Below are 20,505 nucleotides of genomic sequence, written 5' to 3'. Positions count from 1 at the left end.
AATTTATAGATATATCGATATCGATACAGGTTGTTTTAAAAAAAAAATTATGGAAATTTGTAATAAGGTGCGTATATCAACACATTCATATTTAGTCAAAATTAGCGACAAGTTTCTCAAAAAAAATCAAAACTTCAAATTTGCAATCGTTTCTAGGAAAATTTCTCCCGTAAATCGGTAAGTACTGTCGATATTCATTAATTTTTCTATATCTTACCGATAAAAGGTAGAGTTTGCATTTCACCTTTCTTTCCATATCAATTCTTGATTTTCGGATATTTGGACACTTTTACGAGAATATTTTAAACGCTGGGCCCAAGGCGTATGCCTTCTTCGCCTACCTCCGAGTAGTTTGAGATCCAAACCTGGTTGGGCCCAACTAAAATTCTAAAAGCTTTGAGGCCCAAAATTATTACTTTAAAATAACGAGGCCCAAGCGACGAGGAAATAATATACACATGTGACGTGTCTGTTGAGACAACGAACAAAAGAAAATGAAAGGTTTTCTTCATATGAATTATCTTCTATTTTATGTATCAAAAGAGGAAATTAAAACCGTACGGCAGCCAGTAAAGAGCGTAATTGGTAAGGTTTGGTTGAAAGTGTTGGATGTCAACACGCAAACATATTACCACCACATGAGCTTTTACAGATATTTGGATCAACGTGAGGTATCAGGTCTTGTTTGGAAGTGCTATTAAAATGACTGAAACATTTTGAAACCAATTTATTAGTAAAATCCAAGTAGATCCTAAAAATGCACGTGAAATGTCTCATTCAAAAAACACATATCTGATGATTTTACGATTCAAGAAAAAAAAGGAAAAAAAATTCTCCTTTTCATACAAGTGATGGTTCTAAATATACCGATTTACAGAAAAAAAATATTTGAATTTAAATGCAAAGCGGCCGACATATTAACTTGACTAACTGGTCTGGACACCTGCAACTCATCTTTGTCTGCGTCTTAAAAGTCTTGGTATTTTGATAAATAATATGAAAACATAATATATCCCAAATTTAGAAATTTTCTGTAAAAATCTCATGTAATGGGTCCCACAACAACTAATTATGCGCATAAACTGTGGCCCCATCCGAGTGACAACAAAGACAAGGAAATATCTGAATGCTTCGGTTGGTGAAGGATGAGAAACCCATATAAAATTATAAAAATAAAAGTAATGCTATTCACATACTTTTTTTTATATTTTATATTTTTATTTATTTTGTCCATTAATTTTTTTAATCTATTTTATACGACCGATAAAATTAAAATAAGTATATGAGAAATAAAAATAAATGTGTGAACAGCACCGCTCTATCATTATTAAGTGTGATTTTGATATATTATCCAGCAAGCAAAGTGGAAAGATAAAGAAAGCCACTTTTTGTGTTGGTGGATATACTTGGCTCACACTGCCTTACACTTTATGGAATATTACCAATTTGGATTCCTTGTGTTTTTGAGAGGGAGAGGATGCCCCTCAAATTGATCGAGAGTTGAAAGCTTATCTTCCCAATTGAGGCCCTACCTTGACTTTTCACTCTTTTGATTTTTCAATCCTTAAGCTTTCAAAAAATAATTTCCTCACTAGTTTTCTTACGTTTTAAAACACCAATAATCGATGTCCGTCCTTTTGTAACTTATTAAGTTTGTGATACTTGATTATATCAGTACGTTTTGAGCTTGATCGTCACTTGTTTAATATCAACGTGTGATAATTACCAAATAAACACGAAAAACACATGAGAAAAATTAAGGTTTATGCAACAAATATTGGATTTTGTTTACCTCGAAGTCTCTCTATTTATTAGCTATCTTATGTTACCTCACGTCCAAGTACGTATAGAAACACTTTCTGCAGCATCTGACAGAGTTGAAAACAAAAAGGACCCATCCATAATGTTACACAGATATTAAAGAAAATACATCTATATGATCTAACTCAAAAACATTGAGGCTGATCAGTAAACATTGCCTTAGTGTAAGAAAGAAAAAAAGGTGTCATATTTGTCAGCAGCAAAAGGTTGAAGGGTCCCTTCCATCACATTCACATTGCCAAGGTTTTCAACTCAAACTTCAGCCTTGATCATGTTCTCTCATGGAAGCTGAGTGACCGGGAAAACGCTGCAGGATTCGCTTGCAACGCTGAAGAAGCTTCAACTGCGGGATTTTTCTCATCTCCCCTTGATTGAAATGCCTTGAAGTGACCTCCTCCCTCGTTAGCACAATTTCCCCTTTCATTCTTAATGCCAAGCGTTGCCCATACAGAGCTTCTTGCAGCCTCATTAGAATGATCGACCCTTAATGTTTTTGGAATCCAAACACATCTTTCGAAACTGTTATCTTTTGCGGGCTCTTCATTCTGAGAGCTGGATGGATTAGTAATGTCCTCGTCTCTTGAATGTTTCCCTAAGGTTGGGGAATTTGAACCGGAGCTTGTAGCACAATGGCTAAGAGTAGAGGACGGTGAGAGACATGGTACATTCCAAGAACCCGGCCCAGTGCAGCCCCAATATGGCGGTGCAGGGTAGAATGCCATCGGAAAGCCTGAATGGCAGAAGCCGGGTGGAGGCATTGCAGAGGCCCACTGAGCTGAGTTGCATGGATAAGGCCAAGGGGAACCCGGAAAGCATGGTACTTGAGGAGGGAAGCTTTGACAATTTTGAGCTGAAGGCTCTTGTAAATTAGCTTTGCCTCCTCTCTCTGTCGAATTTGAAGCTGTAATGGATGATCCACTTGAGCGGTCGTCCCCATTATCTCCAGCAGTGGGAGACACTAGGAGTCTTTGTTCGGGTCCACGAAATCCATTTTGCATACAATTTTGGTTTTTCTCTGCAAGGTTCAATACAGAAGCCATTGATTCACAAAGAGGAGAATCTGAGCCGAAGGTAAGGACAGTGCTTTTGCTTCCCAAAGTAGCACTGTGCGCACCATTTGCAGCGCTAGCATGAGCTGCTTGGAAAGCATCTGACATTAATACATGATGATACTGTGATGCTGAAGAGTTCTTATTCTTGCGACGACCAGCACCCACTGGCACATTCCTCATGATTCCTCCAGCAGTCCAATATCTCTGGCAGTTCTTGCAGAAATGGCGAGGCTGGTTGACATTGTAGTTGTTGTAGTAACAGAACTTGGTGTCCATACTATTACATCGAGGGCATGGAAGTATCTTGTCTGGCTTCTTCAGAGTCTTATCTTGTGAGCTACTAGTCTCGCTCTGGTCTCCATTCTTACATGAAGTTTCTCTATCAGCTGAAGGAGTTCTAGGATTCTCGCTAATTCCGGATGATGTTGTAGGAGCTTTTAGGTCTTCTGTGATTAGATCTGAGGTTTCAGCATCCTGTTTATCAGCTGCTAGTTCTTTTCCTGATATTGTTTCCTATATTTCAAACAAAAATATCTGATCAGAAAAGTGCTTTACAAGACTAGTTCCGAGTTCCCTCAATGTACTGATAAACAGATTGTTGTGATCATACATACTAAAACATTGATTTATAAATTAAACAGAAACCGCTTTTGAGTTATTCAAGCAGAATAAAACAAGAGAAAAAGAGTCTGAAGAACTTTCGATACATAAATTTCGTTATTGTTTACTCCAAAACTTTGTCATTCTCAAAACATATATAAGAACGGAGCCAAAGAAGGAAAAGAAAAAAATGTAGTTACAGAAGCAGACGATGTAACTTAATCACTGTATAAAAACCGAAAGCCCATATCGGAATTTATAAGCAGTTGTTCAACTGGCACAGAGTTGTCCAATCCCGACGAAAACAAAGTAAAACTCTACAATTCTCTTCACCCCCCTCCCTCTCTTTCTCCCGCTCCTATTGTTTACCAGCCGTGTCAATCTACAAACTTGACATAAATGGATAAATCCTTGCTATAAAAACAGAGTAAGCAATTCAAAGTATCCGTGGAAGGAGTCTCAGAAGCCAAAAGCATAATCAGCTACTTCTAAAGTGCAGTTAAAAAAGCAACTTCTGCCCTTTGATTTCCAAACCACTTCAACTGGAATTTTATGATTATATTTTGACCAAAAACTAAAAATGTGTAAACCAAATCAACAAAAATCCAATTTGTCGGAAACTTGAACGGGATCAAACTAAACCTAGAATAAGACTGATAAATCCAACACAGCCACCATCCGAATATCATGACGTCATCCTCGAGTTCTCCCGATACAACCTCAGGATAATCAAGAGGACAGAAAAGAAAGGAATAATCCAGACCAAATCGACAGTCTTGATTTCAGGACAGCAAATAATCAAGAATAATTAAGTAATTCAATTTTTCAGATCCCAAAATCACAAACTCAAGAGCAAGTAAAATCGACCCATTTAAACTTCTGAGTTTCTGAAAAATGGGTTGTTCTTAGAATAAAACAACAGCCGCCATAGAAGATTAAAGCTCAAACATACCTCTTGTTGTGCATCTCCTTCCCTCTCCAAGTTATCTCCCCCCGAATTGGTAGCAGCTGAAGAAGAAGAGGAAAGCTTCTGCCTGGTTTCATAACAGTCTTCAGCACCGCCCCCACCCCCGCCACAAGCAGTGGCGGTGACGTCATGGTCAACAGATCCACAAGGTTCGTCAATGGCGGAAGAAGACTCACGGTTCAGTGGCGCCATAGCCAAAGGTATAGTCTTTCCGAACAACTTTATCGTGTGGCCTCCTCCTTCACCCTCCGACGACATTCTTGTAATTCGATCAAAACCCAGAAGCAAAAATCTGTCTTCCGAACAAAAAGCACAGAAAGTTCGAGTCTTTTGATGTTTTTTGAGTACTGGTTTTGGTGCTCTCGGTGGTTGTTCCTGTTGTTCTGTGAGAGTTTTGATCGAGGAGGGAGGAGAGGGAGTTAAGAGGAGGAGGGGGAAAGGGGTGAGTGGGGTTTTACGAGGTGGGAATGCCACGTCATCAAAGGGGAGAAAGGGGGGAGATTTGTGAGCCACAAGTTGTATGTGGCGTTCGGAGATCTTTCGCGCTGTTGGATTCCCCACATTTCTTAAAATGATAGTGCTCCTCTTTCTCCTCTCTCTTTTCAAATCCATGTCAGCATTTGAATTTCCACCCTTTTTTCTCAATCTACTAATTACTTCATTCTCCGTCGCGGCAGATATTTCAATATACTTGAAACACGAATATATACGTTATATTTTATTATACAAATATATAGATACTTAAAAAAACACTTTGTTTCACTTTAAAAATAATACCATCCGGATTCCGGACACATTGAAAAATATTTCCCCCTTGACCTTCCTTTGTTTGACTTCTTAAATATTCTCTTTTTGGTTTCATTTATGTATGCTATTTGCCTTTATTAGATTCACTAATTTGCCTATGTTTTCTTTGCCTTTTTTTTATCCAAATTATATATACTATTAGAGTTAGACGAATAAATTTGTATCGAACTCGTCACTTTCGATATTCAAACTTAACATCTTTCGTTTATAAGTGATGAGGAATCTCGCTAGAATGTAATACCAAGTGCCAAATAAAACATTTTCTTATCACAACATATTGTTCTGTACTTCTCTAGAAAATAAGACTTTAATTAATCATAACTTATCTCATCCAGCTCACTAAACATGCCCATTGGGCTATTGATAACCCAACCCCCGAATGAAATTATATAAGGCTATTAAATACTTGCTATTGATGCAATGTGTTGAATCTTGTTTCTTTTTGATGATTAGAAAGTTAGATTTTCCAATGGGGGAAGTAAATAAAGTTTACCAAATGAAATATTACCTCAATAAACATAACCCAAGAATATTGCCTTAATAAACTTTTTAATTTAACTGTATTTCTCTCACTTTGTTAGGATAGTTTCAAATCTTATTTATGTCTCTTAAACGAAAAAGAAAGCTACTCATATGATATATTTTTTGTGATAGCTTCATTTTGCAGCATGTTTCATCACCATATCACCACATTCATCTCATTTGCCCAACCAAGCTCGATTGTAAATTGGCATGACCGCATCAACATAAAGACGTAGTTAGCCGGCTTGAACACCGCGTAAGTTATATAATTTCTAGAGTCAACACACGCATATACGTTTGTGGATCTTTTTTTTATAATAAAAAAGATCAGAAAAAGGAAAAGAAAAGTAGGTATAATAATTAAATTGTAAAGTCTCTAAGAAACATAAAATTGTAAAATAGTGGAAACGTGCAAGTTAACATGTTTGAACTTTTATAAAATAATAGCCTTGATATTGGAAATAAAAACCTCTGGGTATATAATTATAATATTATCCAGAAATAGAAAATGTGAAATCACTTTTGTGAATACTTTTTTCGGAAATTGTGGCATAAAGTAGTTCCAACACCTGAAAAGAAATCGGATAACATTTAAAAAAAAATATGTCGGATATCATATTTGAGTTTGGAGAAGTTGACTAAAGTAAAGCTCGTTTGGAAGTGCTTTTAAAATAACTAAAAATGTTTTTGGTGAAAATATTTTTCAAATCAATTTTTGGTAAAATGGGCAAGTGAATCTTAGAAAATCACTTTGAGCTTGTTTGAATGTGCTTTTGAAATGATTGAAAGTGCTTTTGGTGAATATATTTTTAGAACCAATCATTAATAAAGATGCAAGTAAATCCTGGAAAAGCACTTAAAATATTTTATCTAAAAGCGTTTTCAATCATTTTAAAAGTACATCTAAACGAGTCATTTATTAGCTTATTGCATAAGAACTTTAACTACTTTTGGAATCAAATAAATATTTTTTCTAAAAGCATTTAAACCGAGTAGGAAAAATATTCCCTAAATAGGAATTATTTTTTCATAATTTATATGAATTTAACATAAAATAGCATTACCATATAAAAAAGAAGAAAAGCATGTAGTTGTAATTTCAGAAGAAAAAAAATGTGGTAGTTGATTGTTTTTGTTGGAAAATAAAAAGAAAAGCATTTCAAGAATGTGATTAGTGATTTTATACGATTTAATTTTTATATGATTTGATTTGGTTTAGATTTTCTTATTTTGTAAACGAATGATTGTTTTGATTTATTTACTAATATTGCACATTTATAATCTTATAAATACGAGAAGAATAAACCATTGAAATTATACTTGAAAACTGTAAAGGAACAGAGCTTGGCTTCTGAAAAATCAGCAGCAGCTCCTACTGCTAACAAATCAAAAGTGGACACGTGTTCAAGTAATTGATTTTTTAATCACAACTTGAACATATATTCACCGATAATTCGCTAATAGTAGGAACTGCTGCTGATTTTTTTAACGACCAAGCTTTCTTCAACTTTAAAATTGTAGATAATTCTAAATTTTATATTTTCAACTGTTTTGTGTTAGCAAAATTCTTGTGTGGCTTTTGGTAGGCAGAGTAACGCTCGATATGTTTGCCAGCTGTGGGAAACTATAGATTGGGTTGGGTGTGCAGTGGGAAAAGGCAGCTTTGCAGTACAAAACACGTGGCGGCAGCAGGTTTGAATTCGATCAGCTACCAAGGAATGGAGGGCTGGGGACCCACCTGCAGAAAGCGTAATGAAAAGGGCGTCTGATATCACCGCCGTTCATTCCGTAGTTCGAAGCTGATGGCACTTTACCGTCCTTCTCTCTGTCTCTCTCGTCCGTGGCTGCCCTGCCAAGACTACATAATATCTACGTCCCGTGGCTCTGCAAATTTGTATTATCTGATTTTTAATACCTAATTATTACATCACGTGACACATTGTCTTTTAATATCTATTTGTCATGATTAGTTACGTGCCGATCCTTCTAATAAACAAACCAAACTTTACCTAAAAATGCGATTCACCCGCTATGCTGTTACTAGTATAGAAGATCTATCAACATGCACGGCTGCTTTTATAACAAGTTGTCTTTGATTTCTGTCTCACGACTGCAAATAGATTTGCAACGGCTGGGGAGGGAGTCGAAGAAGCGAAGCCTAGCGCTAGTTCGCCACGCCGACCATCAAATATGAAATCGGACCTCTTCTCATAGATTTGGTAGATCAAGGGCATATATCATAAGTTTGTATGAGGACTTAAAACATGGGTCATAGCTTCTTTTTGATTTTACAAATTGCCTACCAAAAAAATTGTTCAGCAATGGAACTCGAATCTAGACCTTAATGAAACAATAATAATGATCATTATCAACTCAACCAATATTCATTTTATTTAACAAAATAAGGAAAATGCTTGCAATTTCAACTTTTCAGGTCGACAAATCTGTTAAAATAGTACGTATAGATATGTTGGCAAAGTCAGAAGGAAGGTGTCTTGTTTGTATTATCTAAGATGCATGCACGTACACGTTTCTGGATTTCCTGCACTAATCCTGCTTTTTATAGCTAATTCAGAAGGTAAAAGTTTTGTTTCTATATATGCATATTATGTATGTGGTTAGCTTTTCATCTTCAGGGATTCCACTTACGGAAGCTTTTAGTACCGCTAATTTATCGTTTAATTATTTATCGCGTGGTCTAGTTTATAAAACAATAATACAATATCTGTGGCTGCCATTCCACACAGCTGATGTAATTGAATATCATAATATAATATTGCTCCAGTGAAATGCATATACGATAGAGGAAGTAGGCTGGTTCGGTATAGAGGTGCGGAACTGGAGAAGGTCGAGTGGACTGAGAGTGGATTCTCTTTGTGAGAATCTCGAAAATCTTCTAATCACATCTATTTATTGTATATCGTGCGACTAGTTTTCATCAAGTATTGTTCATATTCAATTTTAAATTAAAAAAATTTATAATGATTTATAACCGTACGATATATGATGAACAGATGTAATTTGAAGATCTTCGAGATTTGGCGAGGGTTCTCAGTCGAGTGGAACTCTACCTTTTAGAAAAGGATGTAGTGCTTGTGATGCTCATCACACAAACCACAATGTGTTGTGTTTTCTTTTCTCTTTGTTTTTTCTTTTCTTTTTTCATACGAAAGAATAAGACTTACAGAGAGTCTTCCAAAATTCAAGTCCTTAATTATAATTGCTTGCCACAACTTGTTCCGTTGGCCGACATCAATATGTCTTGCATCTTAAAGTCTAAAACCAAAAGTCATGAACTTTTTGGTTGCTTGGAAAATTTTAAATATGATATTCATCTTCTGCTTAGAATTCAAGGATATACGCTTGTGATTCTATTTTGACACTCATTTTGTAAGACTCAATTCGTAATGTATTTTAAAAAGAGAATTTTTATTAACACTCTAAAAATCTTATTTTACACTCCTCACAAATGTATTTTTCTTTCTAATTATAGAAAGTTTGGAGTGCCAAAGGAGATTTTAGGAGTGCGAATAATAATTCCCTTTAAAAATTCGTATTGTCTATTTTTTGGTATATTATTCATAGATCATCTTGCAAAAAATTAGACAAATCCAAAACTATTAAGACAGTCATTTGAAGTGAAGAAAATGAATGTATACGATTTTACGAAGAAAATACTAAATTTAATCCAATGGTCATATGGTTTAGATTTGGTTGATTTGTAGTGGACATGATTTTTGCGGGAAGACCTAAAAAATTGATGATTCGAATCGTTAAAATATATTGTGAAGCGGATTTTTTTTTTTGAACAAACGATATTATCTACACTAAAGGGGAGGTGATGAGCTTAGCCTCACATTAGGCTAGCAATAATGTGGTTCACACTCGTAATTGGCGAGAATCGAACCTAATACCTCTTACTTACAAGAGAAGATAAATATCACTAGACTATAGTACTAAATGACATTATAAAACGGATCTTGAAAAAAAGTATACGTAGCTTAAGTAGTAGGATATATTTGACTTTCCATCGAGTTACATGGAAACTTAGATTTGGGTAATTTGACAATTGCTTAATTTTAAAAGTAAGGTTGGATTTTTTAGACTTTGAAATCTAGTTTAATTTATTAGTACACGCAAAACCACCGGAAAACTGGAGACGAAACATCAACTTGTAGATATTCATCTATCTAATCTAAATTGATTAAGCTAAGATTATTATCTTTCAATTGTAACATGAAAGTTGAGACTGTATGCACAAGAAATTTCAAATGCGACGTGAGCGTTGAGACCATACAAGAGAAGTAGTACTTTGATGGAATATGTGTATATCACCATGCAGTAGGGTTGATCAATCATCCTATATATCTCAACACATTTGTTAACTTGGAAAAAATAATGAAAGGGGAAGGGATAGTCTTCCATTATATAGTTAACAATGTATGTAAGGAACTACAGCGCGATCAAGATTCAAAAGAAAAAGTCTTGTGCATGTGATTGGTGTAGAAAGCGAGAGAGATGAGAGATTGAAGAGATTGAAAAACTGAATTTTCTCATTACTGCGTAAAGCGAGTACAAAAGTATATTTATATGCCAACAGATTATTACCAACTTACTCATCAATAATACGTAACTGAATATAATAGCCTAAAGCTTAACCACTAAGCAAGAATCTAATCTGGTGCCTTATGCTCATGATGAGTAGGTGGTCCTTCACTACTCTTAACAAGTGGTACATGCTTTTTCACTTATAACGTAGCTTAAATTGTATTATTTGTGATAATACAGGGAATTAAAATTGATACAATTGAAACCGCATGATCAAAAGTGAACACTTTATTTGGCTTTTCATACACCGATGCTTATTCTTGACGATTGAATGAAATAAATCAAACGAAAAGAACAGAAATAAATTATTAAACAAAGATGTGAATAAGACTAAGAGCACCTTTTTTTTCCTCCGCTCCAATGCGATGCGTTCGGAAGCGGACGAGGAATGAAGAATGAACGCACGAGATGACGTTTCGATGGAGTGCACTGAAGTGGGTGACGATGACAGCAATGAAAACAGCGCACTTTCTTCCTTCAATTTGCGCACTTGGGCTCTGATTTTTTGCCATTGCCCGAACTGGGTGCTACCTGAAATCTCTCTGCAACCACAAAGCCTTCAACTTTTTAGGTAAACCCCTCATCAGTTCCTTACCTTTTTACTTGTCTGAAACTGTTCTGTGTTTGATTAATGAGTTATCTGTTCTAAACAAATCATGGGTTTTTTTTTTCAATTGTCCATAATATTGTCTGCTTCGGAAGTTCTGAGGTGCATTGGCTGAAAAAAGTTAGTAAATCCTGATGGTCTTGCTTTTTCCTTACCTCACAAATCACAAATTGTGGTATCCACCCCAAGGTAGAAACATGCACGAGTTTGAGGAATGGGAATTGTGTTTGTGTTTATAGGATGGTGGAAGTGGAATTATGTTCATGGGAATCAAGGAAAATGTGGATTCTAGCTAGCTAAAGGAAGGAACTTTCATTTCGTGGTAAAGATTTTTCAGTATTTGATCAGTCTACCCTGTTATGCTTTCCCATGAAGAATTACCAGGATTACTGTGGAACATAAACTTCATTAACTTGCGCCTCAGCGTTGACATCATCGTTACCCAGTTCATTGGTTCGGACAATATCAACTTTACTTGATATTTGAAATCTTAGTTCGAGTTTTAGTCCGATTTAACATGTTAAGTGATGCAACCCATTTGAGATTCACCCTTGAAGTATGCAATAACCATGACCAGAAAACTTTGTTTCAAATCCATCAAATTTTCTGATTGTCTTGGTGTATTGAGTCTAAAACTAGAGCTTACACTAATAGGAAAGCTTTGTTTTCAGCATGTCTATCTTCTGCCTCGTAATTAGTATTGCTCAGCTTCTTAACCATTCTGCTATTCTGTGAATGTTCTTGAATGTTCTTGATTTGTGTAGACATCCCTTATCTAAGGAGTCTTAGATTCCCTCACCTTTTGAGAACTTGGTATCATGATATCACCAACCTGGTTGAGTATATTTTCCAAAAATGAGCCGGTAAAACTAGAGCAGTGGAAGTTTGACAACCTAATCTTTTGAGAGATGAGACTTCATAACGGAGTTAGATTTGGGAAGGCTTAGGTGGAGTAATTGTGATGTAAAGTAGGTGAAGTATTAGTTAAAACTTAGTTAAATAAGAGTGGGTTCAAAGTGGAAACCATTACAAAGTTAGAAAATTTCAAGTTCCAAATCATCGTTAGCTGTTAGGCCTGTTATGGAACCTAGCAAGCATTAGGGTCTTAGAACTTGTTCTTTGAACTTTTCCAGATACAAGTCACTGAAATGCGTGGTGTATGTGTGGAACATGTTGTTTATGAGTGAAGACCTTTCTCCGAAGCCACATTATATTGAAGGATTGTTACTTAGAAGTTGATGATATACCATATACATCAGATCCTTTTCCTGGAAATAATTCTTATATTCTGTATCTAATACTGCTAGCAATAGCCACACAATGAGAACAAAAATATAACAGTAAGAACTTTAATAACAATAATAATAGCAATACAAATAACAATAGAGAGTAATAGTAGTACTACTACTAACATTAAATCAACTTCTCAATCAATCGAGTAGAAATTAGAGTTACCCTATTTGTTTTCTTGAGAATATTTATCCAATTAACCAGGGCCTTTTCTCTCCATGTACCTGCGCCACACTGCTATGTCTTGGATTCATTGATGCCAACCAAGAGGTATAATTGTATCGGTTGTAATGTTTCGTTGGAAATTAACCTGTCTTGCCTGAATTATTTGAGGGAATATTATTCTTCATGATTGTGTTTTGTGTAGTCATGTTATGGGGTCTTGCAAAGATGGCGTGCCTCGTACATATTCTAGAATTGGACATCACTTACTTAAACAATTGTGAGATATGTACCATCTTGATTCTTGATATATCCACCATACGCTAATTAAACATGTGCTTGCTAGACCCTTTGTATATCTATGTGTAGCTTGCTACATTCTAAGATGTATAATGAACCTAAGCACATGTTTAATTAGCTTGCTAGACCCTAATGCTTGCTTCTTGATATATCCTAAGCTTGCATGATCAACTAAGCATACCCTATAATGAGAAGTTATATTGTCGGAAAGTTCAACAGAACATTGGCTTGTTGACTCTCCAGACATGTTCCATCTAGAAGTTATACACATATTTGGTTTTGATCATTTGACTGGTTTCATTCTTTATTAGTCTTAGACTCTTAATACTCAAGTGATATTGAGAGCTTGCCGCTCTGTTTTTCTAATAATTTGAGATGGTTGAATTCAATGCAGTTGGACACTCTTGTCAGTCATAATGGCTCTCCATCGTAGTAGATTCCCATCTCAATGAGGTTCTGTCGTACATTGTTAACGCACTTGCATTAAATACTAGACCGAGAGAAAAAAACCCCGACACAATGGAACAATATATAGCCCTCCTTTTCATCTGGAAGAAAGGAGTCAATTTTTTAGGTGTAGTGTTTTTCTCCGATTACAAAACCGAGCGCAAGTGGTGTTCTAGGATTCATATAGGCAACCCCATTAGTGGGATAAGGCTTTGTGTTGTTGATTTGTTCGTGTAGAATCTGAATCCATGTAAAAAAAGGACATGGACGCCAGTTGCAATGTGTATGAAGACGCTTTGCGAACGTGCTCGTATATTAATGTAACTGTTCTTTGATTTTGGGGAGTGGGTGTTCTCCTGCCTTTCACTATAACTCTTTGAAAAGTTGAGGTGCAAGCAAAGTATACAAGTTGTCATTTATATACAAAGATGAAGCCCATAACCATGGACTTGTGTGTTTCAGAAAGAAATTGATCGGTGACATATTGCTCACGTCATTTTCAGTAAGCAATTGTGATTTTGACGTAACATTACCAACAATTATTTATGGTTTTCTTTTGGTGCGATTTTGACAGGTTCCTTTTGTTTCACTTTTCTTGATTCCTGAGGCCATATTCTTCTCATCTTCTATCTCCATGCTTTTGTATTGTGAGATCTCCAATAATGGGGTCCCTTGAAGAATAATAATTGCTGAGAGGCACCTTTGTTTATGTGACTTTATGATTCACTGGACCTTCACCTCCTGACCGAAAAATACCAGGGGCCATTCGGCATCATCCTAGAATCTCCTTTACCTGTTATGGAATATATTAAAGCGACGAAAAGAGCTTCAAGTACAGCAGCTGGTTAAAGAGAAAGGTACGTCAATAACTCTCGCTTCTTTTCTTGGTTTTCAAACATTCGGGCCACACTACCATAAGAACTTGTCAATAATTATATTCCTTTCTTTGAACGTGAACTATGAGCTTCCCACTAGGGATATGTTAGTCCAACAGTGGAGAGAAGCCAATGCTTGCTCAGGAAGAACCCTCCACTACCACCATGATACTAGACCCAGCCTCCTGTAGGTCCCGCCGGTGCTGTCCTTCGATTACCCATTTTAGCTGAAGGAATGATGAGAGTAGCAACCTGATTAGTGAAAATGTTTCCCCCATGCTAACGGTTTTAGGATCAAATGCTTGAACAGTCTCGACGAAGCAACCTCTAGTTTGTTGATATGATTAATGTGTTAAGAAGTACTTAAATTAGTACTTGAACTTTGAATCCTGGGGCATTTGTTTATGTATGCAGCAGGCAGAGCAAGTGAATGTTAAGCACTGGGATGGCAAGTCTTTGGAGATGAATGATGATTTTGATTCCAGTGATCAAACTCTTGACCACAACCCAAGAAATCCCGAGATCAATCCGATACCGATTGACTTTTACGATTTGTTGTTGGCCACTGTGATTTGTGGCCTCCTTTTCTCTTTTCTTCTTTTACTCTTTTGTGATCAAAATTTTCTTTATATTCAGTTGGTTTTGGATATGGATTACAGAATTAAAGCTAACAATCCCCTTGGAATATATTTCTTTTTGAGACTTTTGTGCAGAGTGAGAACCCTGTTGAGTGCCCTTTATGTCATTTCCATTTGTTTAGAGAGAGAGAGAGAGAGAGAGAGAGAGAGAGAGAGGAGTTGGTTGCTTCATACCATGACAATACTAATTCAGCGTTTATCTCTCGCACCCGAGTTTGAATTCTCCACTGCCCTACATTAAAGTAATTTGACATATCGTCATGAGAAAAACAAGTGCAATTATGATTCATGTTTTTTCTTGGAACATTGATTTTTGGACGTAATCGTCGTATTTGAGGCAATTATATTCTGATTCCCCGTCTCTGATACATCCAAGGCAGGAACCATTGATTGATGTAACCTCATGTGGCATTTAGTCCTATATATTAACCCTTGTAGTTGGCACCCTGGATTCCCCTCCCCTAGATTTGGATAATTTTATACAAAAAACTACTAAATTATCATATCTCGATCAATTTAGCAAGATATTATCTCCTTCTTAACCACCTTGAACGGAAAGCTATACACAGAGTTCTGATGATTACGCATACATGTCTCTTATTTCAATAAAATTGGTGTGAATTGATTCACTTTATGTGGGAATACTTCTTTAGGAGAAGAAATACTTTAGGGTTTGGGGTCCCAAAATCCAACGTTAGATTCTTTGATTCCTCCATCCTTACAAGGAACAAAAGGAGTCTGCCAATCACACACCACCTCCTTCCTCACAAAAAGAAATACCCAAAAAATAAAAAACTAAAAGAAATGGGAAATAAATATTAAAAAAGAAAAGAAATCCCCATTTCCCTTTCAATCACCAAAAGAAAAGAAAAAATATCTCAATTATTATTATTTATTATTATTTAGCTGCACTGCATTGCTTCTCACACCATTATTCATCATGGTGGGGTTCCTTATTCATCAGGGAATCATGCACAGAGAGAGAATCTAGAGAGAGAAACTAGAGAGAGAGAGAGAGAGAAACAAACCCTACACTTTACCTCCTTTCTCTCCTTTTTAAGACTCACAAATTGAACTCTCTGTGTTTTTGCTGCATCAGAGATTCTCTCTACCTCTTTCAAGTCAAAGAAGCAAGAAAAATATATAATTTTATAAAATTATTTTTCTAAAAAAGTTGGTATGAAATGAGAGGGAGGAAAGGAGGAACTACAGCTCATGGCATAAATTCTCTGCCTCCAACATAACCCCACTTATGTTTCCAGATATGGAGTGAGAATATAGGACACCCCCACAACTACTCCCCACCCAAATTATAAAGACCAACCTCCGTCCCTCATAGCTTGGATCATACAAAGCAGTCCACCACTATATATTTATGTTCCTGCAGTCTGCTGTCTCGATCTCTCATCCACCACCACCACAAAAATGGTTCTACAGAATATGCAAAATCAGAACATGAATTTGGTTTTGTCCACCGACGCGAAGCCGCGGCTAAAGTGGACTCCAGAGCTTCATCAGCGATTCGTCGAGGCTGTCAATCAGCTCGGAGGGGCAGACAGTGAGTATATGACCTTGATGATGTAGGAGGAAGGGCGGGGGGGGGGGGGGGGTGCTCCTAGAAGTTTAGGTCGTGTCCCCTCTTCTTTAGGAGCTGACCTCGCCTAATCCCTATTTTATTAGTATCTTATACAATACAATACAAAGTTCTAATGTGTGTGTGTGTGTGTGTGTGTGTGTATGGCAGAGGCCACACCAAAGAGTTTGATGAGGATGATGGGAATTCATGGACTCACTTTGTACCACCTAAAGAGCCACTTGCAGGCATTTTCTCTCTCGAGTTTTGTCACATCTAAATCTTTGTCCAGATCATAATCGAGAAAGCATAATTCTAAAACTCCTTTTGTGTTCTTGTGCAGAAATACAGGCTAGGGAAAAGCCAACAGTCCGAAAACCGCGAGGACATCAGGCAAGAAGGTGAGTCCATTACATTAGATTCCGAAAACTATAGAGGATCATCATTTGGTGCTCATTCTTTAATCCTTGTGGATTCTTAATATTTGTCCTCTCCTTTGATGCAGATTACAAGGAGCTTCAGAGCAGTGATGGTCATTTCGGCGCTGATATCAGCGATGAAGATCACAGTCAGATTAATGAGTAATATAGTTAGAAATAGATCCCAATCTCTTCGATTAATTTAGATGGAAAAATGACACCACAAGAGCTCCCTATTAATTAAGTGTTGTTATGTTTATATCAGAAGCTTGCACATAGCTCGGTCTCTCCAGTTGCAAATGGAAGTGCAGAGGCAGCTTCATGAACAAATTGAGGTAAAAACGATAAACGAATACCATCTTTACCATTCTCGATTCATAAAAAGATTGAAAGAGTACCATGACCTGCCAATAAACCCGGTTTTTGTTGTCAGGTACAGAGACATCTTCAGCTGAGAATTGAAGCTCAAGGGAAGTATTTACAATCGGTGTTGAAGAAAGCACAAGAAACTCTTTCAGGGTATACTTCCTCTTCAGTGGGAGTAGAACTTGCAAAGGCTGAACTCACTCAGCTAGTTTCAATGGTTAACAATGGATGTCCGAGTTCTTCGTTCTCAGAGTTAACGGAAACAGGAACTCCAACCCTAAAAGACATGGAGCGGAAGCAAATGAGAGGCTCCATGGAGAGTTCCTTGACATCTTCCGAAAGTTCAGGAAGGGAGGACGAGAAGCTCCCTGAAAATTCTAATGCAACCTGTGTTGAACTACCATTAATGGACATTCACCCGGACAATAAGGCGTGGAATAATGTTGCAAATAATCATGTTTTTGGGAGGAAGAGAAGCAGCAGTCCGATTTCTGATGGTGTATCTGTGGAGCAACCAGTTGCTAAAAGGACACAAACACAAAGAGATAAAGGTGGAAACAGTCTGAGAAAGTCTGGATTGTTGGCTACAATTGATCTGAATAGCAAATATCAGAGTGACAACATTGATTCGGGACCGAAAGCAATAGACTTGAACTGCAAGGGAATCTGATTCTTCAAATGCCTTGGAGCCATCTGGTTTAGTGATCTATAGTTTATGGAGCAAACTCAATTCCCTCCAGTCCTAATCTTTTGTTTATATACATGTATGTACACTGTTATATATGTATGGCACTTTTGAAAGTATATTCATGTCAAAAGAAGGTATTATATATTGTGGGGATACATCTCTTTCTCGTTCTCGCTATCGTACTCTCGCACGTGTGTCACAAACGTGCGCGTTTGAATGCCAGATGGAAACTGCTTATTGCTTAATGCTTCTGAGATCTGATTAAGCTAATTCGCCTAAAGAAAGTACAGAATGCTATGTATATGATTCCCTACTTGTGGTAGGTGCAAGTCGCATGACTTGATGTTAATCATGTCAATCACTAGAAATATTTCTTTTCGATGTTTGTCGAGGGACAAGCAGAGGAGGAGGAGGGTGAGAAATCATCATAGAAAAGAAAATTATGAACTAAGCATGCGCATGTTAGCTAATCAATGCCTACGAACTCACTCAATTATATGTCCCACCACATGACAATAAACTACGAAAACTCGAGAATGCATCAATGTATGGAATTCATTGCCCGGCGGGATCCTTCAGACCGTCAGATATGAAAATTTCATCTGAAACGTTTAAATCTAGCCGTTCAGTTGAGCAACATATGGTAGTTAAACTCCAATAAATAATTCGTACCTTCATCTTCCTAATCCTGTTATATGAAAGCACCAATCTTGGAGCTTCTAATGCTACACACTAACTATTCAAAGCAATGAGCGTTTTATTCTATCAATTCCTCCTATTTGTAAGCTTGGCTTTGTGTTCTTCATGGATTCAAGGTTTGTCACTAACCCTATTTACTTTTAGTAACATCTCATTTTAGAAGCTTGAATTTTCTGCATTGATGTCGGTTTTCGAAATTGTAGGGCAAACACTCCCCCGTATGACTTCAGATGTCAATGAAGCTTCGGGCAAGTCCTTCGATTACATTGTCATTGGAGGAGGCACTGCCGGCTGTCCCCTAGCTGCAACCCTGTCTGAGAAATTCTCAGTGCTCTTGGTGGAACGAGGCGGCTCTCCATATGGAAATCCCTTGGTGCTGGATACAAAGTACTATGGGTTCTCATTGCTCCGAACTGATCAATATACATCAGTTGCACAAAGCTTTGTGTCCAACGACGGTGTGAGCAATCTCAGAGGCAGAGTTCTAGGAGGAGGATCTGCTATAAATGGTGGGTTTTACAGCAGAGCAAGTGAGGATTTTGTCAAAAAGGTTGGGTGGGATAAGGAGACGGTAACAAATGCTTATCAATGGGTCGAATCTAGAATTGTTTCTAAACCCGAACTGACCCCATGGCAGTATGCTGCTGAGTTTAGCTTTCTTGAGGCAGGGGTTTTCCCTTACAATGGTTTTAGTTTGGATCACATTGAGGGAACAAAGATCGGTGCGAGCGTGTTTGATGAACAGGGACGAAGACACACCTCCGCTGATCTTCTTGAGGCAGGAAATCCAAACCATATCACAGTTCTTCTGAATGCAACTGTTACTAATGTCATCTTTCATGAAAGAGGTAAGCCTTAAACGTGTAGTATTCCTTTACAGGGAGTAACTTCCGCACCCCACTAGCTTGTAGTCCCCTCATTTTTTTAGATTGGATACGTCAAAAGATAAGTAACCGATGGAAACAAGGGGAGCAGTGCAGAAAGAGAAAGGAGGAGCACAAAAATCACTGCCCTTAACCGATAGCCCTATTTTCAGCTGAATTTCCAAATGATTTTGCAGGTGACAGAAATGAGACAATAGCTAGAGGCATAAGATTCATCAAGAGCAACGGAAACTCAAGCGAAATTTATGAAGCTCACCTCAACCAGCCAGAGAATTCATGCTCAGGGGGTGATGTGATACTAGCAGCAGGGGCTTTAGGCAGCCCCCAGATTCTGTTGTTAAGCGGTATTGGCCCTCATCAACACCTAAGCAACTTCAACATCCAACTAGTTCTCGACCTAGAGGCTGTCGGAAAAGGAATGAAAGACAATCCTGGCATTGCACTCTTAGCTGACCCTATCCCGAAAAATTTCCCACCAGAACCTCCAAAAGTTGCCGGTATAGCAGATGACTTCAAGATTATAATTGAAGCAGGAATTTTACCTGTCGGCTCCAATGCAACAATAATGCCAATAGCTGCGAAACTCGCCTTTCCAGAATCAGAAGGAAAGCTTGAGCTGAACAGCACTGACCCCAGAGAAAACCCTTCAGTCACATTCAACTACCTAGCAAAGGAGAAAGATTTAGCACAATGTGTGAAGCTGGCTCAGTTGCTTGAGCGAGTGGTAAGGTCTGAATCGATTGCATTCTTCCTGGGGATCGAACGTAAGCCAAAAGATGAGTTGATGTCTACGGAAGATTAGTTGAGAAAACTGTGCACGAAGAATGTGAGGACATTCTATCACTACCACGGAGGTTGCACCATGGGATCAGTGGTTGACAAAGATTACAGGGTTTACGGAGTTAAGGGACTGAGAGTAGTTGATGGATCAACATTTTTTGAATCACCAGGCACAAATCCAATGGCCACTTTGTTAATGCTTGGAAGATACCAAGGGATGAAGGTTCTTCAAGAAAGAGAAAATGCTTAAACCCGAAAGATGATCGATCCTCGATCGAACTTCATCAACTTGTACTTTTAGCCATACTAATCATGTCAAATTAAGATTTTCTTGTACAAACGCATCTTGTTATCAGTGGACTCTGATAAACCAAACAAACCAACCAACCGCAAAGCAAAT

The 20,505-nt window shown here is 37.4% G+C and overlaps 3 protein-coding genes across 8 annotated transcripts; 2 read left to right on the top strand and 1 right to left on the bottom strand.

Moving 5' to 3' along the window:
• Positions 1 to 1,877: 1,877 nt before the first annotated feature.
• Positions 1,878 to 4,966, bottom strand: LOC103950811 (cyclic dof factor 2). Its single transcript, XM_048585139.1, has 2 exons — positions 4,426 to 4,966; positions 1,878 to 3,386 (listed from the first exon to the last, which is right to left on the bottom strand). The coding sequence occupies exons 1-2, from the start codon at positions 4,696 to 4,698 to the stop codon at positions 2,091 to 2,093; spliced, it is 1,569 nt and encodes a 522-aa protein (XP_048441096.1). The 5' UTR covers positions 4,699 to 4,966; the 3' UTR covers positions 1,878 to 2,090.
• A 5,671-nt stretch (positions 4,967 to 10,637) lies between these two features.
• Positions 10,638 to 17,897, top strand: LOC103950810 (myb family transcription factor PHL8-like). 6 transcript variants are annotated; one of them, XM_048584894.1, is made up of 8 exons: positions 10,638 to 10,948; positions 13,758 to 14,040; positions 14,473 to 16,254; positions 16,441 to 16,517; positions 16,613 to 16,670; positions 16,775 to 16,850; positions 16,954 to 17,023; positions 17,122 to 17,897. In XM_048584894.1, exons 3-8 carry the CDS (start codon positions 16,122 to 16,124, stop codon positions 17,722 to 17,724), a joined length of 1,017 nt encoding a protein of 338 aa, XP_048440851.1. In that variant the 5' UTR covers positions 10,638 to 10,948; positions 13,758 to 14,040; positions 14,473 to 16,121; the 3' UTR covers positions 17,725 to 17,897. The 6 variants fall into 6 exon arrangements, with proteins under 6 accessions (XP_048440851.1, XP_048440850.1, XP_048440848.1 ...); XM_048584893.1 differs by having other exon boundaries at positions 13,131 to 14,040; XM_048584891.1 differs by having other exon boundaries at positions 11,224 to 14,040.
• Positions 17,898 to 18,292: 395 nt separating this feature from the next.
• LOC103950812 (protein HOTHEAD-like) lies at positions 18,293 to 20,483 on the top strand. The gene is made up of 3 exons (XM_048584895.1): positions 18,293 to 18,557; positions 18,645 to 19,289; positions 19,502 to 20,483. The coding sequence occupies exons 1-3, from the start codon at positions 18,491 to 18,493 to the stop codon at positions 20,125 to 20,127; spliced, it is 1,338 nt and encodes a 445-aa protein (XP_048440852.1). The 5' UTR covers positions 18,293 to 18,490; the 3' UTR covers positions 20,128 to 20,483.
• The last annotated feature ends 22 nt before the right edge of the window (positions 20,484 to 20,505 follow it).

The sequence above is a fragment of a genome, unplaced genomic scaffold (assembly GCF_019419815.1).
Source record: "Pyrus x bretschneideri cultivar Hongxiangsu unplaced genomic scaffold, Pyrus_bretschneideri_v1 Contig22, whole genome shotgun sequence".
Lineage (NCBI taxonomy): Eukaryota > Viridiplantae > Streptophyta > Magnoliopsida > Rosales > Rosaceae > Pyrus > Pyrus x bretschneideri.
The sequence above is the reverse complement of the archived record's forward strand: the minus strand, read 5'-3'. Positions and strand labels throughout refer to the sequence as shown.